A 26053-nucleotide genomic window follows, 5' to 3' on the forward strand; every position below is an offset into this window, starting at 1 on the left:
GACAATCAACCAAACTAGGGATCAGTGATTTTTGTGATACCATGCATTCGAACCCGGGCCCTCCGGATCGTAAGTTCAACGCTCAGCTACTGGACCACAGAGGCGGTATTCGAGCTTACCAACCCTGGTACCAGAGTGGCTAAAGGTATTTGAGCCTGTAAACAAATCAGTTTTTAAGCTGGTTGAAAGCTTCGATGTGTTTGTGTTTGACGTTTCACATCAAAGTCTCTCCTCCACAGCCTGCAAGAGTCAAAGAAGAAATTAACGACAAAAGAAATAGAAAACTCTTTCGCTGGTAACATGTGCCGATGCACAGGTTACAGGCCCATTATTGACGCTTTCAAAACCTTCGCCACTGATGCGGATGACCGCCTGAAAAAGAAACTGGTGGACTTAGAAGACCTTCATATGTTTAAGCCTTGTGGAGTAAAATGTGCTGAGAAGAAATGTATTCACGGCAAATGTAATGCTAAAGATGAAAATTCTGATGAGAATGATAATAGAGGTACTAATATTGATGTATTTCATGAGGACCCAACAGAAAGTAGGACAGAAGAAGATTGGTGTTTAGTAGGAGAAACAAATAAAATGATCGAAGTGGATTGCGGCGCTTGTAAATGGTTCAAACCATATATCTTGAGTGATGTTTTCAAAGCGATGGGGCGTGGTAGTGATTATAAATTGATCGCTGGAAATACAGGGCAAGGTAAGGACAATTTTTATCCACTATAGAACTTTGTAATTTACTAGAATTTGCTATGAGGTGATTGGCAGGTTCGTATTTATAAAGAACATGTTATTTTAAATAGTTTTATAGGTATGTAATGTTAAACTCTGTTTGTTAAAATGTACATACATACATACATAAACTCACGCCCGTAATCCCTAATGGGGTGGGCAGAGCCACAAGTATTCAAAGACAACTTTGCAGCCACTGTTGATACGAAGTCCTTAGATGGATTATGATGAACCTTATGGTGATAAGGGATCAGCCTATTTCTCTATTTTGTCTTGTTAAAATGTAATTATTAATTAAATATTATGGACGTGACTACAACTAGAATAAAAATTAAACTCTGATTACAAGATTCATTAGCGAATCAGAAGTCTTCGTGGTCTAGTAGATAGGGCGTGCGGGCGTTCAGCTTAAGATCCGGAGGTTCTAGGTTTGATACCCGATTAATGAAACTAGATTAGTTATCTTAGGACATTGCAGGTTAAATCACTTTTATACGACCTACTCATCATTAAACCTGCAATTCTGTATACAAATCATTCAACAGTTAAATTCTATCTACCCCTCTGTATGCGTTCTGAAAAATCATGCAAAGAAAATATATAAAAAATATGTATATATTTACAATATTACCACAAGCACATGTTTACCTGAATTTAAAAAGAGTATTCTGTCAATTATAATTATTGAGTTTTTACTTCAAGGTGTGTACCATGTAACCGTCTACCCTCAAATCGTGATCGATATTTTCAACGTCTTCGAGTTGAAGGGTTATCAGGTAGACGTGAACCTGGTTCTTGGAGCTGGTATGCCTCTGTCTGAGATGATGGAGCTCTTTCTCAAGCTATCAGCTGACAATCAGGACTTTGCTTACCTGAAAGAACTGTATGACCACATGGACCTAGTGGCTCATTTCCCTGTGAGGAATGTAAGTATACGTACATACACACTTACATACAAACACTCATACATACACACATACAGGGTGTTAGTGACATCGTAACGAATACTGAGGGGGATGATTCAGACCATGATTCTGAGTTCATATCAAGTGGAATTTTCCGTCGCAAAATTCATGATTTTTTTTTAGTTTTTTTAAATTATTTTCAATTCTATACTTTTGCGATGAAAAAATCCACTTGATATTAACTCAGAATAATCAGCCGAATCATCCCTCTCAGTATTCGTTACGATGTCACTTACACCCCATACAAGTACATACAGTAGCCATACAAGTAGGTATGGGTGTTAGTGACACAGTAACGAACACTGAGGGGGATGATTCAGACCATGATTCTGAGTTGATATCAAGTGGAATTTTCAGTCGGAAAATTCATGAAAATTTTTGTTTTTTTTTAAGTTATTTTCTGTTCCATACTTTTGCGACGGAAAATTCCACTTGATATCATCTCAGAATCATGGTCTCAATCATCCCTCAAAGTTTTCGTTACGATGTCACTAACACCCTGTATATAAACGTGGGCAGGGCCACAACTAAATCAGATGATAACTTACAGTCTCTTTTGATACGAAATCCTAAGATGAATATGATGATTCGTGTAGTGGAAACGATCAGCCCCTCAGAGATGATCCTGATGATGAGATATGTGGTGGCGATGGTGTGGTGGTGGTGTGGAGATGGGGTGTGTGTGTGGCTTATAAGACCCGACGTTCGCCTTCTCTTCCATGTAAGCTCTTCTTGGTCTTCCCCTTCAACTCTTTCCTTTTAGCTTGTTCATATTTTTTTTACAGATTGGCACTATTGGTGGTAACTTGTATATGAAGTACACAAACAAAGATTTTCAGTCAGATGTGTTCCTTTTGTTTGAAACTGTAGGCGCTATGGTTACGATTGGTAAGACCATTTTTAAAGCCAAACTCCTTAACCTTAGTAGTGTAATAATAGGTTAAACAGAAACTCAAGTGATCAGGGGTTAAGAAGATCACATTGAAACAATTAATCTATGACACCTCAAAAATATTGTGCGAAATTATCTCTTGGAACTCAATAATGAATGAATGCCGTGGTTGGCCTGTTGGTAGAACGCTTGCCTCTCACTTTCAGGTCGCAGGTTCGAATTCAGCACAGGCCTAAACCAATGACTGTCGAATTTTTTACAGAAGCGACTGTCTGTCTGATCTTTCAACCCGCGAAGGGAAAGCCAGCCCAATACAGGTTATGTCACATACCTCCGAAACGCATTTCTTGGGAATGTGGGTTTCTTCACGATGTTTTCCTGAAATAGTTCATCTAAATTGTATTGACATTTATGAATATATAAGTTCACAATTCGCCGTAAAAACACCTCCACCAACCCGCATTGGAGCAGCGTGGTGGAGTATGCTCCGTACCCCCTCCGGTTGATTGAGTGGGAGGCCTGTGCGCAGCGTATATATACAACGTATATGTACAACGTATATAGGCCGTTTATGTAAGTTCACAATTTCAAGAAAATGTTAAATAGCAATATTACTTTCTTATATGAATTGCATCACTGTGGCCGTTGACCCTCAAAAGACAAGTTGCTGCCACATTTGATAGAAATTCCTACGATTAACATGATGTTCCTTATGGTAAAGACAGGTGGTCAGCCTATCATCCATATAATGATCCAACATAAATTATCAGTAAGTACCTTAGAAAACCACACTGCTGCATAGAAACAATTATAATTGAAATTGTTTTTTTTCAGCCGAGGCATCTGGTAAGAAGGCAGTATCATTTCCAGACTTCCTAAAGATGGACATGAAACGGAAGATAATATTGAACATAATGTTGCCACCGCTGTCCCGAACTTGTTTCATAAAAACTTATAAGGTGACCATTATTAATTTACATCAACTAAATTAAAAAGCCCTGTCATTGTATGGCTATTTGCAAATAAATAAACATGTCATACAAGTAATGAAATTGAGGCTCGCAACTGAACAATGAATTGAAATACTATCAAAATTCGTAATTGAACTATTACAGCACTTTTACAACAATTTCAGATAATGCCTCGATCTCAAAACGCCCATGCTGTAGTCAACGCAGGATTTCTTTTTAAATTTAAAGAAAACTCGAACTTAGTAGAGACAGCCAGTTTGGTTTACGGAAGTATCTCTCCTACTTTCATACACGCTACAAAAACTGAAGGTCTGTTGATTGGAAAAGAACTTTTCACTGATGATACTCTGCAAATGGCTTTGAAGAGTCTGTCTGAAGAAATAATTCCTGAAGAAGCGCCCCCTGAGCCTTCTGCTGCTTATAGGAAGATGCTGGCTCTTGCATTGTTCTATAAGGTAGGTTAAGATAGTGACAAAACGCCCATGCTGTAGTCAACGCAGGATTTCTTTTTAAATTTAAAGAAAACTCGAACTTAGTAGAGACAGCCAGTTTGGTTTACGGAAGTATCTCTCCTACTTTCATACACGCTACAAAAACTGAAGGTCTGTTGATTGGAAAAGAACTTTTCACTGATGATACTCTGCAAATGGCTTTGAAGAGTCTGTCTGAAGAAATAATTCCTGAAGAAGCGCCCCCTGAGCCTTCTGCTGCTTATAGGAAGATGCTGGCTCTTGCATTGTTCTATAAGGTAGGTTAAGATAGTGACGTTAAAATTGGTAGTACGTAGTTTATTCACAGACACATTGACTAATACCTATATTTTTATATATCTAAATATATAAAAGGAGAAACTGACTGACTGACATATCAACGTACAGCCTAAACGGCTAAACGTAGGCATTTGAAATTTGGAAGGGACATTAGGAATTAGGTACCGTAGAGTTGTACTAAGAAAAGAATTCCCGGAATTCCCACGGGAACGGGAATTAGCGGGAAAATCCTTTTGTATGAAAAATCTAAACCGCTTAAGTTAGACGCTTGAAATTTGGCATGCAGGTATCTTAGTTAAATTAAACCTTAGTTGCAACAGGATATTGCAAAAATTCCCACGGAAACGGGAGTTAGCGGGAAGAAACATTTGTATGAAAAAAATCGAAACCGCGTAAGATAGATGTTTTCAATCCAGCATGCATGCATACCTCAGTAAATATTATAAAGTTTAGTTATGGCTGTATTTTGAAAAATGGGAGTGAGCGGGAAAAAAAATTGTATGAAAAAATCTAAACTGCATTAGATGCTTGAAATTTGATATGCACTCCCACACACACAAAGATCTCTCTTTTATAACACGCCACGCGGACGAAGTCGCGGGCAAAAGCCAGTCATAATATATGTTTTCGAATTCAGGTTTGGATCTTTAATGATTTTATCATGGTGCTAAAACAAGGCAACCCCAGGAAGCAAGGTTAATGCTCGACCTCTATCCATATTTCTATTAAAATTGATATCTATTCATATTTCTATGAAAATCGGACCTGTTAGATTAACGAACACCATGACGACGGCGGAATAACGCTACGGAGACTTTCACTACTTTTGCATACTTATAAGAAAAACAAATTTCGGGAAATATAATAATACATTTATTTTCTGTCTGATTATTACGAAAACTCGTTTTAATTTTAGAATAATTCTGATTACACACTCTCACATACATACATAGACATTTTTTGTAGTTATTTTTACTCCTAGACCCGGGCAGGCAAAGGAACGTAATCATACAGCCTAGTCAGATGAGATATTTTTTTTTACTTCATATGATTTCAGGGCCTAAGCTATTTCCTTCCTGTCTTCAACGTCGAACCCATTTCTTCTGTTAGTTTTCTTTGTCTTATAATAGTTTTCAAAGGCCCAAGACATTTCTTTTGTTTCTTTTCTCCCTCACGGATCACGTGAGGTCGGTTTTGAACGAAAGTTCAAAACAGGTTCCGGAGATGGAAGACCATCGCTGGAAACTGCCTACCGACATCCGTGATCTGCTAACGGAGAAAAACGCAGCCACCCGCGCATATGATTCCAATCGCACCGAGGAATGTCGCCGTCATTTGCGTCTCTTGCAGCATACTGTAAGAAAACGTATTAATGACATGCGACAGAATCGGTGGGATAATCTTTTGAGCGGCATTGAGCCCCACCACCAGGCCATTTGGCAGCTGTCTAGGTCTCTTCAAAAGGATACAGTTGTTCCTACTCCCCCTCTCAATAGGCCTAACCAACCCCCCGCTTTCGACGATGACGAAAAAGCCGAATGCCTTGCCGACAGTCTCGAAGCCCAATGCTCGCCCAGCACTCTCCCTATCGATCGTAGGCACCTCTCGACGGTGAACTCTGAAGTTCAGCGTAGGGCTTCTGTACCTCCCACCGATCCTCCTCTTCCACAGGTAACTGAGGAAGAGGTCCTAGGTATTATCAAAAGATTTCATACCCGAAAAGCCCCTGGCTCAGACGGTATCACGAATCGTGTCCTTAAAAACTTCGGTGCTCCCCTCATCTGCTTACTAACGGCAATATTCAACGTCGCCTTGAGCAACTGCGTCTTTCCACAGCAGTGGAAAGAAGCAATTGTAATTGGTATACCAAAGCCTGGGAAACCTAAAAACGAACCTTCGAGTTACCGCCCCATAAGTCTCCTCAATTCCATGGGGAAGGTTTATGAGCGGCTCATATTTGCTAGATTACGGGACTACGCCGAATCCAATAGTCTTATTCCACCAGAGCAGTTTGGTTTTAGAACCAAACACTCCTGCGTTCAACAAGTGCACCGTATTGTTGAACATATCTCTAGTAGATTAAACTTAAAAAAAAAACCTGTCGCTACGGGAGCGCTCTTCTTCGATGTGGCGAAAGCGTTCGACAAAGTCTGGCACAACGGCTTGATCTACAAGCTTTATTCACTGGGAGTGCCAGACCGTCTCGTGCACATCATACGAGACTTCCTCTCAAATCGAACCTTTCGCTACCGCGTGGAAGGGACGCTCTCGTCACCGCACCCTATACATGCCGGAGTCCCACAAGGCTCCGTTCTCTCCCCTTTACTATTTTCATTGTATACTAGTGACATTCCCAAATCCCCTAATACCGAATTAGCTTTATTTGCGGATGATACAGCCATCTATTCTTCGTGCCGTGGTCGAGTTATGATGACCGGAATCCTCCAACGCGCGGCCAATGCCTTGGGCAAGTGGTTTCGCAAATGGAGAATCGAGGTCAACCCGGAGAAAAGTGCAGCGGTGTACTTTTCAAAGGGCTATTATAACACGCCACGGTCACGCCGTCAACTTAAAATCATTAAGATGTTTGGCAAGCCGATCCCTTGGGAGGAGCAAGTCAAATATCTCGGCGTAGTCTTAGATAGACGTCTTACTTTCAAGGCCCATATCAAACGTGTGCGCGATCGCGCCGCGTTTGTAATGGGCCGTCTTCATTGTCTCCTTAACAAGCGAAGTAAATTGTCCCTTAGGAATAAGGTGAAAATCTACACGACTTGCATCCGTCCGATCATGACCTATGCAGGGGTAGTTTTCGCTCATGCGAGTCCCTCGCAAATCCACCGTCTACAGGTAATACAAAATCGTTTCATGCGGAAAGCCACGGGAGCTCCGTGGTTCCTTCGCAATGAAAATCTGCACATTGACCTAGGTCTGCCAACCATTGCCCAATGGCTCAAATTAGCTTCCAAACGTTTTTTCGATTCTGCTCCGCACCACCCGAATCCCCTGGTAGTTGCGGCTTCCGATTACATCCCGCTTAGGGACGGTACTGAAAAGTATCGGCGTCCGAAGGACGTAATATACGATCCCGACGACCCGATTACCCTAGCCATAGAGGCAGCCAATCAGCTCGCGACACCAAACACTTCAGGACCCCGATACCGACCCCGCCGGCGTGGTCGACGATTTCCCTCATTCAGCGCTTATCGCTATCGACCCACTAGGGTCGATTAATTCTTTCAAATATTTTTCCTCTCAGACAACGCCCTGAGCCGAGGTTCGCGCCCAACTGGGCACCCTCAGGCCTGTTGTCTTAAACGTTGTACCGGGTGAGAGCCTTCAGCGCTCCCCATTTGTCCGGCCAAGTAGTTAATGCCATCTGCGGCAAATCTACAATAAGTCACGTCAAAAAAAAAAAAAAAAAAAAAAAAAAAAAAATTTGTTTCTTTTCAGTCTTCATTCATTTAGACAACAAAAGGTTTTTTTTGTTTACTGGCCGACATTTCCTGTTGGGAAGCAACGAAACATATTGTAGGAATTCTATTTCCCTTCTAATATAATGAACGTTCTTACTTATTACTTCCTAATTTTAGGCGATTCTGGCTTTGTGCCCGGAGGACAAAATCAATCCAAAGTTCAAATCGGGAGGCGATGCTATTAAGCGCAGCACTTCTCAGGGCACCCAGATATTCGACACTGACAAGAGCGTCTGGCCATTAAACCAGCCATTGCCGAAGCTTGAGGCCCTGGTCCAGTGCAGTGGCGAGGCCACATTTGCGAACGACCTCCCAACTCAGACTGGGGAGGTGTTTGGAGCGTTCGTCATGGCTGATGCTAAGCCTGGAAGTATTATTAGTGGGTTTGATGCTTCAGAAGCTCTGGTAAGTGCTGTTATAAATTACGCTCATACTAATTTAAAATAGTTTAAAAATTTCCCTGAAAGTGAAGATAAAACAAAATGTAATTTACTAATTCGTGATTTTCTGGCAGGTCTTTCTTCTGTTGTAACATTTGGTTACAATGGTCGTTAAATGGGAGCACTGTTTTTACTTTAAAACGTTACTAATACTCCCAACGACAATCCCATTTTGAATGACATAACAAGAGACATATCTAGAGTGACCAGAATATTTTGGCCTGTGGCCATTATAGGAACTAACGCCACACTCCTCGAAAACGTCATCTCTGACTGTTTTAATGAGGTTGTAATAAATAAAGATATGGAGATGGTGCACACCAGCGTCCTCCTGTCAATGTCAACCAAGTGCCATAAGACCTTTCGGAGCAATAAGAGTAAGACCCTGGAAAAGCTTTGTATTTTTTTTTATTTTTTCAGAAAATGCCAGGGGTAATCGCCTTCTATACTGCCAAAGACATTCCGGGTGACAACTCATTTACCCCTCTAAATGCTCCTTTAATTATTGAGAATGAAGAAATCCTTTGCACTGGAAAAGTACTCTTCTACGGCCAACCAGCTGGTATCATAGTAGCTGATAGAGACAAGACTGCTACTAAAGCTGCTAATATGGTGAAGGTAAAATATTCATCCATAAGCCAAAATAAACCTATATTAACAGCACAAGATGTTTTGGCTTCTCCAGAAAAAGACAAACGATTAACCAGGGATAAGACGGTGGAGCCTACAAATACTGGCAAAGATGTTAAGTGTACTCTTTATGGAGAGATGTCCTTGGAAACTCAGTACCATTATACTATGGAGCCGCAAACTTGTGTTGTGAAGCCAACTGAAGATGGATACGAAGTGTATTCGTCGACGCAATGGCTAGATATCACAAATATCGCTGTTGCACAGTGTATCAAAGTGCCTTTAAACAGGTATGATATTAATAACCACAATTTTTATTCTGATCCGTCATCTTCCTTGCAACGTACTTCTTGTAACGGCCTCCGTGGTACAATGGTTGAGCGTTGGGCTCACGATCCGGAGGTCTCGGGTTCGAATCCCGGTGGGGACATATCACAAAAATCACTTTGTGTTCCCTAGTGCTCCCTAGTAGCACGGATCATCTTACTTTTTTTTCTTTTCTTTTTTTACTTTTTTTTACTTTTTTTTTCTTTTAGTAAGATGATCCGTGCTTCGAAAGGCACTTACTGATGTAAGTAAGTAGTCGTTACATGAGCCATGTCAGGGGCCTGGCGGCGCAATAATAACCCTGACACCAGGGTTGATGAAGTTTGTAATTCACCTCATAACCCACACGTTAGAAGATCTTCTTGATTCTAAAATTCTTCTCATATTTTTTCTTGGAAAATGGAACACATACATCCAAATGACATTGAAGATACATTATAACTTAAACCAAATTACCTTTAGAAAAGAACGTGACTTAAGATCACGACTATATCTCAATTGGGGTATACATCCGTCGCAAGATGAACTAGGTATCCACACTTCACCGAAGTGTTTTTCTGATCTAGAATGCCTTTAATAACATGCTCTCTCATGATCTTACATTGAAAGTAAACGATTTTACAAAGAGAAAATTGAAATCGAAAAAATCTGACTCTCACCCGGTACAACGTTTAAGACAACAGGCCTGAGGGTGCCCAGTTGGGCGCGAACCTCGGCTCAGAGCGTCGTCTGAGAGGAAGAATATTTAATCGACCCTTAGCGATAAGCGCTGAATGAGGGAACGTCGACCACGCCGGCGAGGTCGGTATCGGGGTTCTGAAGTGTTTGGTGTCGCGAGTTGATTGGCCGCCTCTATGCCTAGAGTAATCGGGTCGTCGGGATCGTATATTACGTCCTTCGGACGCCGATACTTTTCAGTACCGTCCCTAAGCGGGATGTATTCGGAAGCTTTAAATATTACCACACCCCGGACACTTCATACAAACTACCTCGTTTTACAGACACTACACATTGACATTATCGTACACGCGCATCAGTGTGTGTGACGTCTGACACCATACGATTGAAGTCTAAACCATGTTCGAGGGGGAGTGAGGTAAATCTAGCTCAGACGCTGGTGGGGGGCGGAGAGTTGTCATTCTATACGCAGTCATCATCATCAGCCGTAAGACGCCCGCTGCTGGGCATAGGCCTCCCCCAAATACGCAGTATTATTCCTTATTCTATGCCCTAACACTACCGGATCCTCCTGTCCATGCGAAATTCTTTCGATCTATGATCATTATTAAGACGACGCCGGCGTCATCTATCTAGAATATTTAGTACTTACAGAGGCCTGTGTCATAAAACTTACAATTGTAAATTACAACGACAATTTGGTGTTCATTACATAACTAATGAGGCGGTGGTGCAGCGGTAAACGCGCTCGGTCTGCGATTGTTGAAGTTAAGCAACTTTCGCAAAGGCCGGTCATAGGATGGGTGACCACAAAAAAAAAGTTTTCATCTCGGGCTCCTCCGTGCTTCGGAAGGCACGTTAAGCCATTGGTCCCGGCTGCATTAGCAGTCGTTAATAACCACCAATCCGCACTGGGCCCGCGTGGTGGTTTAAGGCCCGATCTCCCTATCCATCCATAGGGAAGGCCCGTGCCCCAGCAGTGGGGACGTTAATGGGCTGGTGGTGATGATGATGACATAACTAATATGAATCTGCAAAATATTCGTGATCACACATTCCGCAATGTACTTCAAATTGTCATTGTAATTTACAATTATATTGTAAGTTTTATTAAACTTAATAATTGTAAGTGATATTACTTTAGACCCCTTTTATTTTTCTCTTTTAGTGTTTCTCTAAGCACGGATAAGTGCTATAAAAACAAAAATAATTTAAATAATTTTAATAAACTTTTTGGTTCCAGTGTCAACGTGATCGTGCGTCGCGTGGGCGGCGCGTACGGCGGTAAGATCACGCGCTCGACTCAGTGCGCCTGCGCGGCGGCAATAGTTTGCCGGCTGACAGGCAGGACTTGCCGCTTTATACTGCCCATTGAAACCAACATGAAAGTGACCGGGAAGCGACTGCCTACTTACTGTAACTTTGAGGTGAATGACATAGCAAAATATATTTTTTTTATATTTATTTTAGAGGTGGATATAGGCTTGAGTTTATGTATGTATGTATCATTGATTTTAATTGATACATTTTTCTTTTTCTATTTATTTATTTTTGCTTTGCATGTCAACTATTTAGTGTTAACAACTAGGGTCAAGAGCGAGACATCCCCAACTCAAGCGTTAACCTTGCTTCCTGGGGTTGCTTCATAACTTTATGTTGCTTTAAAACAAGAAATAAACCCTTTCTTTTTCTAACTAAACACTTTTTTTTCTTGTTTTTTTTTCTTTTTCACTTTTTTTTCTTTCTTTTTTCTTTTTTTTTCTTGTTTTTTTTTTCTTTTTCACTTTTTTTTTCTTTCTTTTTATTTACCTTCCCAGACTACATCCGCCTTTTTTCAAAGGATCTGCTTATCTTACCGTATTTACCTTCCCAGACTGGAGTTAACAAAGACGGCCTGATCCAGTATATGAGGGTCCAGTATTACCAGGATAACGGGTGCTCCCGCAATGAGTCCATCAGCAAGATCACGCTAAACCACTTGCGCAACTGCTACGATGACCGGAGGTGGCACGTGGAAGCCAACAGTGTGGCCACAGACACGCCCTCCAACACTTGGTGTCGAGCTCCCGGTTAGTGATACCTATTCCTTTTTTTTACATACACAAATAAACTCACCCCTAATTCCCACCTGGGTAATCTTCTTATAGTGTGGGTTATGAGGTCGATTACCAACCTCATCAACCCTGGTGTCAGGGTTATTATTGAGCTGCCAAAGACCCCTGACGTGGCTCATGTAACGACTACATACTTACATCAGTAAGTAACCGGGACCAAACGTATCTTCCGAAGCACGGATCATCTTACTTTCGGACAATCAGGTGATCAGCCTGTAACGTCCTAACCAAACTAGGGATCACAAAGTGATTTTTGTGATATGTCCCCACCGGATTCGAACCCGAGCCCTTCGGATCGTGAGACCAACGCTCAACCTCTAGACCATAGAGGCAGTTAGTTACCCGGGTAATAAAGACTATGGAATTTCATCTGCTTCGATCCTGATACACTTCTCTCGCTTCGTCCACATTTATCAATAGTTTCATACACGCACGCCGGTTCAGGGTAGACCGTACTGACCCTTTTGTAAGGACATGTCCAATTTGGTCAATGTACGTCCTTCTAGGTCTTTGCCAGCCCTACCACCAACTTTCACTTTATATACTGCTTAGCTAATCCTATTATTCTTCATCCGCTTTACGTGTCCAAACCATCCCGTTTCCTCCTCGATCTTCTTTCTTCTTTCACATTTTCTTTATACTTACTTAATAAAAAAAAACTTTTTATAAATGGTTAAGCGCAAAAAGTCATATTCGCAAATTATTGTGTTTTCGCAAAATGCCTCATACGCAAAATAACTTTTCTCAAAACGCCTCTTTTAACATATAAAACCTTTTTGCATTGACCTTTTTGCAAACTAACAATAAATGTTATACGTTCGCATAGGCACGGTGACATTATGCGAAATCAAATGCCTTATAATGCGGCGTTTTACGATGTGTTTTCTGAAAGCATGTCATTTTAAACATAACATAACTTCACGACTAGGTGTATCCCATTTTAATGTATTTAGTTAAATGTACGTTCATCGTAAGATGAACTGAGTACCCATACGTCACCGAGCTTTCTGTTAGACCAACGTGATAGGTGGTGAGCCGTGTCGCCGTCTAAGCCGATATGTATTTTAGTAGGAAATATGGGGTTGATACGATAAGGTAATCCTCCGGTACAATTCAACCAAACCAACTTCCTTAAAGAAATTGAAGAAAACCTTCAAATTTATTATTTGTTGTTGCAAACAAACTGAACGTTGTTATGAATAGGTTGATACATTTTAAACTGTGCTTCAAACACCCTAAAAACACAAACTTCCCCTCAAAGTTGCGGAATTGGTTCTCTCAACAATCTTAAACAAACAAAGTACTTACAACATAACAAACAGCTTGCATATATAATTGGTATAAACAATCAGTTAACTCCCTTCAAGCTACCACAGGAATATGGAACTTACTGCTTCAGTCCGGGTTGGGGAATAAACAATACATACATACTTATATAAACTCACGCCTATTTTCCCCGGGGTGAGCATAGACGGCATTCACTCCTAACGCTGCGTTTCCATTGACGCGGAGCTGTGCGGAGAGGAGCGGAGATGTGCAGGAATCGACCAATCACCGTGAGGCAGAGAGTGACAGAGCGTCTTCGTTTTTCGCTCTATCGAACGCTGTGATTGGTCAAATTCGCACATCTCCGCTCTTCTCCGCCCTCTCCGCGTCAGTGGAAACCCGGCCATACACTCCAGTTCATACACTCTATTATATTTTGTCCTAATGTTTACTGAGTTAATTTGCTCTTGTGCAACTTGTTTTTCTTGCGTGTTTGGTTGTAAATTATGTGTTATTCCGTGTTTTGTTTTATATTTGTTACTGTGGTATCCTTATAATAAACGTTTCTCTCTTTCTTTCTTTTATTCCATTTGCTTCGGTCCTGACACACTTCTCTGGCTTCCTCCACAATCATCAATCGTTCCATACGCGCACGCCGGTTCAGAGTAGATCGTACTAAACCTTTTCTAATGACATCACCAATGTACGTCCTTCTACGTTTTTTCTATCATTATTTCCATACCGTTATTCCGCTTTCACAGGGTCCGTTAACCTAACCGGAAGATTTGACAGGTCCGATAGTATTTTTGCTATCATTATTATAATTATGTCATTAATTGCAGCTTCAACAGAAGGAGTAGCAATGATAGAGAATATTATGGAAAGAATAGCTTACAACACCGGCAAAGACCCGCTGGATGTGAGAATGCTTAACATGGCTAAAGGTGACAACCCTATCCCTGAACTAATAGCACAGGTCAAGCGAGACGCGAACTATGACGAGAGAATTGACGAAATCAAGAAGTTTAACGACAATAACCGTTGGAAGAAGCGCGCTATGAAACTCATACCAATGACTTACGAATTGTTCTACATTGGCCCGTTTAATGCTCTGATAAGCGTTTACCACGGAGATGGTTCTGTGGTTTTAACCCACGGAGCCGTAGAGATGGGACAAGGCATCAATACTAAAGCAGCGCAAGTCTGCGCATATACACTTGGAATACCTTTGGAGAAAATCAGCGTGAAACCCAGTAGCAGCTTCACATCACCCAACGCAATGGCTACAGGAGCCAGTGTAGGGAGCGAGTGCGTTGCTTACGCTACCACGAAAGCCTGTGAAATACTTCTGGAAAGGCTAAAGCCTATAAGAGAGAAGCTAGGCAAAGCGACTTGGGAGCAACTTATTCAGGAAGCGTTCGATTCTAATGTCGATTTACAAGCTTCATACATGTACTCGCTGGCAGACGATGTCAAACCGTACGGTATTTACGCTGTGGTTATTCTGGAAGTCGAGGTTGATATCTTGACTGGAAACCATGATGTTCGAAGAGTCGACTTGCTTGAAGACACCGGGCGAAGCTTGAATCCAGAAATTGATATTGGACAGGTAATTTAACCTATCTTAAAATAGGTTTGCGTTAAAAATAAGCAATAATCTCACTTAGTGGTGATGATGAGTGGTCCTCTGTGGTCCAATGATTGAGCGTTCGGCTCACGATCCGGAGGTCCCGGGTTCGAATCCCGGTGGGGACATATGACAAAAATCACTTTGTGAGCCCTAGTTTGGTTAGGACATTACACGTTGATCACCTGATGTCCGAAAGTAAGATGATAAATGCTTCGGAAGACACGTTAAGCTGTTGGTCCCGGTTGCTACTTACTGATGTAAGTATGTAGTCGTTACATGAGTTTACTTTTTTCTTTTGTGGTACGGAACCCTAAAAACCATGGTATGTATCTGCCCCAATGGGAAAAGTATTACGTAATACGCATTTAATTTATGTTGTACGCCGACATAATTATGTCGTTTCATAATTATGGGTTGAGTAAATATGGATAATAAAGGCATAATACAGTTTCAAAAACAAATATTTTGGCTACATACAACTATTAGTTCTAATTAATATACAATTATGTACTGTAGAATACTTTTTCTATATAAATATTAATAAACCATTTGTACCAGGCTATAATACGAAGGCCAATACAGAAAATAACATAACATTAGCATAACTAGCATTCCCTAAGGCAGCGGTCGGCAACACGTGCCGTGCCGGGCCGTGTGCGGCCCGCGGTCGTCTTACTTGTGGCCCGTGAATGTTTTGTAAATCTTAAATATATAAAAGGAGAAACTGACTGACATATCAAAGCACAGCCCAAACGGCTAAACGTAGGCACTTGAAATTTGGAAGGGACGTAGCTTAGGTACCGTAGAGGTGCACTAAGAAAGGAATTCCCGGAACTCCCACGGGAACGGGAATTAGCGGGAAAATCCTTTTGTATGAAAAATCTAAACCGCTTAAGTAAGACGCTTGAAATTTGGCATGCAGGTACCTTAGTTAACTTCAAGCTTAGTTGCAACAGAATATTGCAAAATTCCCACGGAAACGGGAGTTAGCGGGAAGAAACATTTGTATGAAAAAATCTAAACTGCATAAGTTTGATATGCACTCCCACACACACAAAGATCTCTTTTTTATAATTAGAAGTCGCGGGCAAAAGCTATAAGGTATAAATATTAAAATAGATGCATGAACGAACCGCGATCGACCGTATACTCACCGTATTGTGTGGATCCAGCCTTAACGCGGTTCGTTCTGCCCGCAAACGCTTTTATTTATATTTTATTCGCTATAAAGCCCTAAAAATTATAATCAGTATCATTGTAATAAGCATACTGTACAATAACGTCAAAACTCGCTCGACGTAAAGAGACTCGCAGTAGCGCGGGTCGCCGCCGTTCGGAAAGTCGCTGTCAACGCTACATAAACAGCCTATATACGTCCCACTGCTGGGCACAGGCCTCCCCTCAATCAACCGGAGGGGGTATGGAGCATACTCCACCACGCTGCTCCACTGCGGGTTGGTGGAGGTGTTTTTACGGCTAATAGCCGGGACCAACGGCTTAATAAAGTAAAGTGCCCTCCGAAGCACGGAATCATCTTACTTTTTCGGACAATCAGGTGATTCAAGCCTGAAAAGTCCTTACCAAACAAAGGACAGTCTCACAAAGTGATTTCGACAATGTCCCCATCGGGAATCGAACCCGGACCTCCAGATCTTGAGCCTAACGCTCTAACCACTAGACCACGAAGGCTACAATTCATACGAATTAAATTCAGTATCTTTTAACAATTTTAATAGCATTTTCAGTTTTTCTAATGGATATGACCAATTATACATAGTTATCAGGAGTGCGGCGCGCCTTTAGTTTATTTTGTCACTTTGTAGCCCTTGCCTGCCAAAAGGGTGCCGACCGCTGCCCTGAGGGGTAGGCAGAGATATAACGCATTATACCCACTCCTCGCTAGCTTTGTCTAAATCCGTGCACAAGTCTTGGAAACCACGTCACATGAATAAATACCCACCACCCACCATCAATTTAAGAGCCACGCTCTTGTCGGTGCAGCATTTTCCATGCTAATTTTTTTAGGGAAAAATTGTATTATAAAAATAATAGGGTTTCCCTCTTGCCTTCCGCCCCGCAGTAATTAAATACCGCAGTGAATAAATACCATAAAAATGTAATGATTAAATACATTACATTTGCTTAGTAGCTTACCCGTTTATTGATAGTACATATCTCGTGGCCAGATCTTAGAATTGATCATTTCGTGATGTGTTTAACCATTTCATGAAATGGTCATATTTCATGAAGAAGCCAATTAACTTAAGTTGACCATATCTTTGAAACCGCAAAGGCATAAAACAAGGATTGTCGGATTTGTTTTCGATTTTCGATAAATGATTATCACGTGCTCAGCGGTGAAGGAAAACATCATGAGGAAACCCACAGAAAGAACCCCGAGAAATGCATTTCGGAGGTATGTGACCTAACCTGTATTGGGCTGGTTAAACCTTCGCGGGTTGGAAGGTCAGACATGCAGTCGCTTCTGTAAAAAACTGACCTGTCAAATCTTCAGGTCAGGTAAGCGGACCCTGGATAATGCTAGGAAGATGATCTCTTCATAGACTTAGATATTTGGATATTTTCACAATTTTTTATTATAATAATGTCAATTTATCTAACCAACGGCCACGAAGGAAGTACAGGAACATAAATATATAAGTAGATATTATATCGATTGCAACTTACGTCTATACGCTGCATTAAATATTCAACTTGCATTTTATACACCTGTTAAACATTTATGCGACTGTTTTCCCTACTTTTAATTTGTTTATTTATGAGAAAGAAAGAAATAAAATGTTTATCGACAAAAAATATTGTTAAGTGGTATTTAATAATTAACAATAGCAATATAAAAAAAATGGAAACGAAATAAGTACAATAAAAATAAAATTATATTTTCTTTTTTATATTTTAATTATTTTATTATTATGTATGTTGTTTTCATATCTCGGGCCTATGCAGTCCCGTGTGGCGTGCGTGGGGCCGAAGCCAACACGTAGATGCCCCTTAACACCATTTAATCTAAATGTTGTGTGACACCAACCGGCGATTATTGCTGTATGCACTATGGGAGAGCATCCAAAGACAATACCCGGTTCGTGCAGGACAGGATTATGGGACAAAGGGAGCTGGGCTTCTAACATTATGAGATTTAATTCATGTTTGGATCAAAGGCAATGATTATCACGTAGTGGCAATAGGCTCGCCTCGTAAAAATACATAGCTGGCGAGGAGTAGGTGTATACAATACAATACAAAAAAAATAAACATTTTAAAATCCACCTCTGCTATCCTTCGGAGATACAGGCGTGAATATGTAAGTTTTAGTTTAAAATTGAAAAAATTTAAATACAGGATGCTACTGAGATCGTAACGAATACTAAGGGGGATGATTCAGATCATGATTCTAAGTTGATATCAAGTGGAATTTCCTGTCAGAAATTTCATTAAAATTTAAGTGTTTTTTTTTGATGAGTTGCGGTGTATAGAAAAACCTGTCGATAGGTTTATGAGACACAGTTTTGATTGTAAAATGTTTATTGTTACTTTGAATAAATAATATAAAAAAATTCAGGTCCATACTTTTGCGACGGAAAATTCCACTTGGCTCAGAATCATGGTCTCAGTCATCCCTCAAAGTTTTTGTTATGATGTCACTAACACCCTGTATAATTAATAACCAAACTACTTCAACAGATTGAAGGAGCCTTTGTGATGGGTCTCGGATACTGGACTTCAGAGAAGGTCATGTTTGACCGGGAAACTGGCAGGATCCTCACAGACCGGACTTGGACCTACAAACCTCCGGGAATCAAGGACATCCCAGCTGATTTCAGGGTCTACTTCCGAAGAAACGCTAAAAACCCTTACGGAATACTTCAGTCGAAAGGTATAAATTAAAATAAACACATAATATTACTTTAGAACCCTGTCGCACTATCATATTCGACATTTTATGAGACTTAATGTTTAATTTGTCAAAAAGTTAGTGTGACATGGTTTGAAAGTGTATATGTCGTGGCCAGATCGTTAAATTGATCATCTCATGACGTGTTCGACCATTTCATGAAATGCTCATTTTTCTTGAAATGGCCAACTTAAGTTGACCATATCGTTGAAACGTCAAAGTTTAATGATATAGCAATCAACGTTTGGCCATATCGTTAATGTAGGCGGTATCCATGCTATGTGACGCATCTTCTTATTACGTATATTAGCGCGTGGTGCTTCGTAACGCGGTCGGGTTATACTGCGACTTGAATTGACCGAGAGTAATTGTTTTAGTGTATTTTAAACTAGAATAATAATTATGGTGGGTTTTTCGGCGAAAATTAGAATTTTAGCTAACATGTACAATGTTATTACTTATTAGAAATATGATGTTTTTGCAAGTTTTTACCACGCACTTCCCCGTGTTGCCAGTTCGGCGCCTAATCGCGCACTGAGGTAAAGTACTGTCAACGTAGCTATATTGACAGTAACTTTGCGTCCCTTTTGCAGCTTATCGTACCTGACTAAATAGTCGTGAGCTTAACTGATGTTTTTTTTTATTTATTTGTGTTAACGTTAACAGCGACAGGGGAGCCGTCGTTCTGCCTAGCTGTGGTGATCACGCATGCGTTCCGCGAGGCTGCGCGTGCGGCGCGCCTTGATGCGGGATACGAAGATCAATGGGTCGATATCAGTAAGTTTTTATTTGGTTTAAAAATACCATAACAAGCATCTAAATAGGCTTCATTTTTTGAGCCTTTAGTGCTCCCCATATGTCCGGCCAAGTAGTTACGTCGCAACACTAGCTTACGTACTCTGACAGATCTAATTCTTACCGCGCATTGAGACGATTATTGTACTGAACTGGTCGTCCTGTTTAATAGTACCTAAAAACTGGTGTTTATCATCGCCTTACTGATGTAAGTATGTATTCGTTACATGAACCGTATCAGGGGCGTTGATTAGGTTGGTAATCCAGCTCATAACCCACACGATAGAAGAAATCGCCTAATTGTGAACCCCATACAAGCGCGTTCATGCTCATGTAACGACTACGTACTTACATCAGGAAGTAGTAACCGGGACCAACGGCTCAACGTGCCTTCCGAAGCACGGATCATCTTACTTGTGGACAATCAAGTGATCAGCCTGTAATGTCTTAACCAAACTAGAGATCACAAAGTGATTTTTGTGATTTTTCCCCATCGGGATTCGAACCCGGGACGTCCGGATCGTGAGCACAACGCTCAACCACTGGACCACGGAGGCCCTGCCTTCGCTTTTGACACGTCATTTTTTTTTTCAGAATGCCCTTGCACCGTGGAAAACATCTTCATGGCAGTAGGACACAAGATCGAACATTTCAAGTTGAAATAATGTAAACATGAAGTCCTTTGGTGGGCAGAACCCGACGTCGTCAACAAAACAACCAGCAGAAACTCCTGATGTATGTTAAGAGCAATTACACATTTGTAACATTGCTATTGTTAAATTAGTAGGAGTCTACATTTTACCTCATTACATAGAATTGAATTAGAATGATAGCAGGACGGAGATATGGTATACAGCCTAGAGAAAAAGAGACAAATCAGGAAAATTTTACAAAGAAGGCGTCAAGACAAAACTGTTCAGGTTTAGCGATGTTTGTAAACCAATCTATGTGTAATTTATGAAGTGTTATAAATATATATTTTTTTTAATAATAATAAGGAACTAGCTGTAAGAAAAACTGTTGTAAAAGCGCATAGATACTGCTATGTATTTTATACAAAAAAAAGATAAGTATTCATGTGAGAATAAAAACTGTATATTGTGTACACATACCACGGTTTGACGAAAGGTGTATGCAACAACATACCTGAACAAATCTATAAAGAAAAATGATAAAAAAAAGATCTGTGACCTCAAAGTCACAGGAAAACCAGCAAAACTACAAAACAAACCTGTAGATTTGACAGGTCCTGTTTTTTACAGAAGCAACTGCCTGTCTGACCTTCCAACCAGCGAAGGTAAATCCTACGGATGGTTTTTGATACCCTATTAATTAGAATTAGTTCTGTTGTTTTTATCAAGTTTCTATAGAGTCAAGATTTTTGCCGAAGTTTTGAAGAATGTGTTGAATATGTAGAAAATTCAGTATTAAAGAGGTGTTTGGTAAAAAAAAATGTTTAATTTTCATCATTCCTCGGATCTGTTGAGTAAGTATTTATTTGTAAGTATTTTTATTTTATTATTTTATCGTGCAAGAAAACCCGCGGCGTAAACCCAACAACTTACAAACAATTCTATTTGAACGAAGCGAAGTAGACATTTACATTAATTATGTAAAGAAAAATTGTAGATACCTTCCAACAGTTTTATGACAAGTATACTACTTAACCCTTTTCTTGTCGTTTAATGTATATGGGAACCGACAAGGTGTTATTACCTAGCTAATGTCTTATTTAGAATCTTGACTTTTTTATTGGAACCAGTATGGAAGTATTTTTTTAAAGTTCTTTATCACTATAAGGGCCCTATCTCACTAAGACACCATACCAAAAATATCAGTTTAAAATCTAAAACCCGATTACAGATAACTCGCGCTCTAAAAAGTATAATTTGGAGATGTCCTTATAAAAGGTTCAGTACGATCTACTCTGAACCGACGTGCGTCTATGAAACGATTGATGAATGTGGAGGAAGCAAGAGAAGTGTGTCAGGATCGAAACAAAAGGAATTCCATAGTCTCTGCTTACCCCGGTGGGAAATAGGCGTAAGTTTTAGAGTATGTATGTATGTAAAAAGTATGAAATGAGAAAATAGGTAAGTATTTATCTGAAATCCTTCCGAATGGTCCGGCCTTTGTCATATGCTCTGGTAAGCGAACTTTAAGGACAGATTGGCATTATTAATTTCTTGTTTCATACTTGTCGGGTTTTAGAAATTAAACTGATATTTTTAATTTGGTAGGTTTTAGAAACCTGGGAGTAGAAGCTAGTTAAATGTACATAATTTATAAATCTGCAAATCAAGCCCTTTCATTTGTTATCCAATAACAGATTAGACTTTTTTAGTCGCATACTTACAAATTCGTAATCTCACCCTATTGCTATCATTCAGGGTCAGGTAATTCCGAACTCCGGAGTTACGATATATGGTATTCAATTCCATTTGAAGTATCAGTAAAAATCGTACGAAGCTCCGGAATTCCGGATTGAATGCCGCCGTAGCCCTAAGCTGTTAAGGGGTTAGGGGAAGCGCGCACGGACTATCTCGCGCCCATATGTATACGCGTTAGGCAGCGCACGGTAAGATTTTTATATGGAGTATCTAGGCTGTGATGTACCTAGTATTATTGTTTAGGTGTTCTATGCCCATACTTATTAGTAGCTTAGAATAAAGATTAACACTACGTATAGAACGGCAACTCTCCGCTCCCCACCAGCGGCTGAGCTAGGTTTACCTCACCCCCCCCTCGGTCTTACTTTAGTCTTCAATCGTATGGATGTCAGACTTCACACACACAGATGCGCGTGTACGATAACGTCAATGTGTAATATCTGTTTAAAATGAGCTTGTTTGTATGAAGTGTCCGAGGTGTGGTTGTAGCATATATCTTATACGTGTTGTTGTGGCGGCCAATCAGCTCGCGACACCAAACACTTCAGAACTCCGACCCCGCCGGCGTGGTCGACGATTTCCCCCAATCAACGCTTATTGCTATCGACCACAAGGGTCGATTAAATCTTTGAAATATTTTGCCTCTCAGAGGACTCCCTGACCCGAGGTTCGCGCTCAACTGGGCACCCACAAGCCTGTTGTCTTAAACGTTGTACCGGGTGAGAGCCTTCAGCGCTCCCCATTAGTCCGGCCAAGTAGTTAATGCCACCTGCGGTAAATCTACAATAAGTCACGTCAAAAAAAGTTAGTAACATACGTCTATAGTATAAACTAGTCAAATGATGAGTCTGTTTGCTATAGTTCCTATAATCAGCAGTGGAGTGTGACGACTGGAAGCAGCGGGCGTGGTAAACATACAACACGCATGCGTAGATGAATATAGGCCCCGATTCCTGCAGACACCTCCTAATTTTATTATAAGTTACACCCGTCATTTTCTTATCCGCCGAAAATGGGATGGATGATTGACAACTGTTAATTTTAAAATTAATGAATAAGCCGGGCTAATAAAATAGGCGTCTCGCTAGTATGCAACATGTTTGACGAGTACTGTCAACTTAATTCTGTCGGGTGCTCCATAAACTTTATGCATGTCGATTTTGTGTTTTTTTTTTAATTATTTCCATTTCCGTACTTTTAAAATGGAAATTTCCACTTGATATTAATTCAGAATCATAGTCTGAATCATCCCCCCCAGTATTCGATACGATGTCACTTACACCCTGTATAATCTTGTATTACTGTAAAATCATAGACACAACCCCAAAAAATGAACTTAATTTACAGAATAAGTCATCATCATTAACGTCCCCACTGCTGGGGCACGGGCCTTCCCTATGGATGGATAGGGAGATCGGGCCTTAAACCACCACGCGGGCCCAGTGCGGATTGGTGGTTATTAACGACTGCTAATGCAGCCGGGACCAACGGCTTAACGTGCCTTCCGAAGCACGGAGGAGCTCGAGATGAAAACTTTTTTTTGTGGTCACCCATCCTATGACCGGCCTTTGCGAAAGTTGCTTAACTTCAACAATCGCAGACCGAGCGCGTTTACCGCTGCGTCACCGAGCTCCTCGATAACAGAATAAGTAAATAAATGAGAAATAATCTAAAGTTTTGTCGTCTGCTTATGATAAAATAAACAGGGTTACTATTAAAGTAACCACATTCAATTTAAGTTTCTGCTTGCAAGTATATAATTAAGGAAATTGCCATGATAAGGCATTTTAATCTCAAATACTTACTGTATGAGGAGCTCGGAGGCGCAGCGGTTAACGCGCTCGGTCTGCGATTGTTGAAGTAAAGCAACTTTCGCAAAGGCCGGTCATAGGATGGGTGACTACAAAAAAAATAAAATTTCATCTCGAGCTCCTCCGTGCTTCGGAAGGCACGTTAAGCCGTTGGTCCCGGCTGCATTAGCAATCGTTAATAACCACCAATCCGCGCTGGGCCCGCGTGATGGTTTAAGGCTCGATCTCCCTATCCATCCATAGGGAAGGCCCGTGCCCCAGCAGTGGGGACATTAATGGGCTGTTGATGATGATGGCTTACTGAACATACATACATACTTACATAGAAATAATAAGAACACGCCTGTCTCCCATTGTAACAGTAACCATGGAATACCATTGACTACAACTTCTGACACAACACCAACTAACTACCAAACTATTAACTTTAGTTTTACTTTTAGACATTTTTTTTTCATTGCACCATCCCGCATCCAAGTTGTTTGTAAATGTTTGTTTTCTTTTGGTGGTTGCCTGGAAGAAATTGCTCTAGAGCAATAAGGCCGCCCAAATTGTACTGTATTCATGTGTTATGTCTGATTGTTGTAATTTAGTTCTGTGCTATAAAGTATATTCGATTTGATTTGATTTGATTAACACCATCTTACAGTTTTCACTAACACAGTTGGCACGACCATTTAGCCATAGAGGCAGCTAATCAGCTCGCGACAACAAACACTTCAGGACCCCGATACCGACCCCGCCGGCGTGGTCGACGATTTCCCTCAATCAGCGCTTATCGCTATCGACCCACTAGGGTCGGTTAATTCTTTCAAATATTTTTCCTCTCAGACGACGCCCTGACCCAAGGTTCGCGCCCAACTGGGCACCCCCAGGCTTGTTGTCTTAAACGTTGTACCGGGTGAGAGCCTTCAGCGCTCCCCATTTGTCCGGCCAAGTAGTTAATGCCATCTGCGGCAAATCTACAATAAGTCGCGTCAAAAAAAAAACCTTACATACTCAATAGCTCGGTTTGACTGTGGGAATGGAGTTCCTGTGTAATATTAACTTACTTAAAAACATAAAACAGATATAAAATTATAATAATTTATGCATTAAAACCTTTATTAATCTATTATTAATGTCGTCGTATGTACAAAGTTACCTGGTAATAACAGTACAAGTTCAGTTGCTCGTGCCTCGTTTTGTAGAACTGACAATTGTGTTCCGACTGTCGCCGGCGACACTTCCCTAGCAAAAAAATAAAATAAAATTCAAATATTTATTTTTCATAATTGGCTTACAAAGTCTGCGCTTTTTGAACGTCAAAATTTAAATTACATATTATGTAAATAGCCGTAAAACTACTACCACATCGGAATCTGTAACGCTGCGGGAAAGACGTGGCCAGCAGTAGGTATGTATTACTTACATATAATTATATTAGTGAAGTGTCTTATAAATGTCTTATACCCCACTGCTGGGCGATAGATCGTTCCTTGTTGCTTCAAAGTGGCGTTGAAAACATTTAACTAATTACAAAAAAATTAAAACGTGTTAGTGAAAATTGTTTTTGGATATTTTAGGAAATCACACTTAAGTTTTTTTTTTATTAACGTCGTACAGTTTTTTTTTTTTTAAATCAACCTCGCAATACCCAAGCTACGCTTTACTCTCAATTCTGATAAAAACTCAAATTATACTGTTGAAATTAATTAAAAGAATGAGTGAAAATTGTGTCACTTACCCACCGAAATAAAATTAAAAAAAAAAATACATTTAAAAAACGTCTAAAAAATTGGCTAGTTGATATGGAATTTTATGACTTGAATGAATATTTTCAACAACAATGATATTTAAAATTGACAAATGTTTAAAATGTGACAAATTATTAGGTACTTACTTAATTCCTTGATGCTCAATACTGACATTATTTGTAATATTGTACGTCCGACATGGACATGCTGTTGAGACAATTTTATAATGTTTGACACCTGCATGTATGTACCTACACAGCTTCTCAATAAATGTTTCTTGTTCTTGTTCTTGTTTTTAAATATTTTAGGAAATCTCATTTACGTATTTTTTTTTATTTTTTTTTTAAATTCATATACTTAGTCTTTTTTTAAATCAAACACCCAATAGACAAGCTACACATTACTCTCAATTCAGGTAAAAAAATAAATTATCCAATTGATATTAATTAAAAGAAATCGAGATTTTGTTGAAAAGAATCACGTCAAAATGTAATTTTTCAAAAAGGGTTTT

The 26053-nt window shown here is 40.2% G+C and overlaps 1 protein-coding gene across 1 annotated transcript in view; it reads left to right on the top strand.

Moving 5' to 3' along the window:
* Positions 1-26053, top strand: part of LOC126373246 (xanthine dehydrogenase-like) — a 65357-nt gene that overhangs the window by 15540 nt on the left and 23764 nt on the right. Inside the window, 14 exon segments of the mRNA XM_050019309.1 lie at positions 240-706; positions 1441-1664; positions 2489-2591; positions 3430-3554; positions 3731-4021; positions 7930-8217; positions 8673-9172; positions 11131-11314; positions 11761-11956; positions 14110-14876; positions 18600-18792; positions 19477-19587; positions 20200-20290; positions 21516-21546. Of these exon segments, the coding sequence (XP_049875266.1) occupies positions 240-706; positions 1441-1664; positions 2489-2591; positions 3430-3554; positions 3731-4021; positions 7930-8217; positions 8673-9172; positions 11131-11314; positions 11761-11956; positions 14110-14876; positions 18600-18792; positions 19477-19587; positions 20200-20290; positions 21516-21546 (3571 nt within the window).

This window comes from Pectinophora gossypiella, chromosome 15 (genome assembly GCF_024362695.1).
Source record: "Pectinophora gossypiella chromosome 15, ilPecGoss1.1, whole genome shotgun sequence".
In the NCBI taxonomy this organism is placed as follows: Eukaryota; Metazoa; Arthropoda; class Insecta; order Lepidoptera; family Gelechiidae; genus Pectinophora; species Pectinophora gossypiella.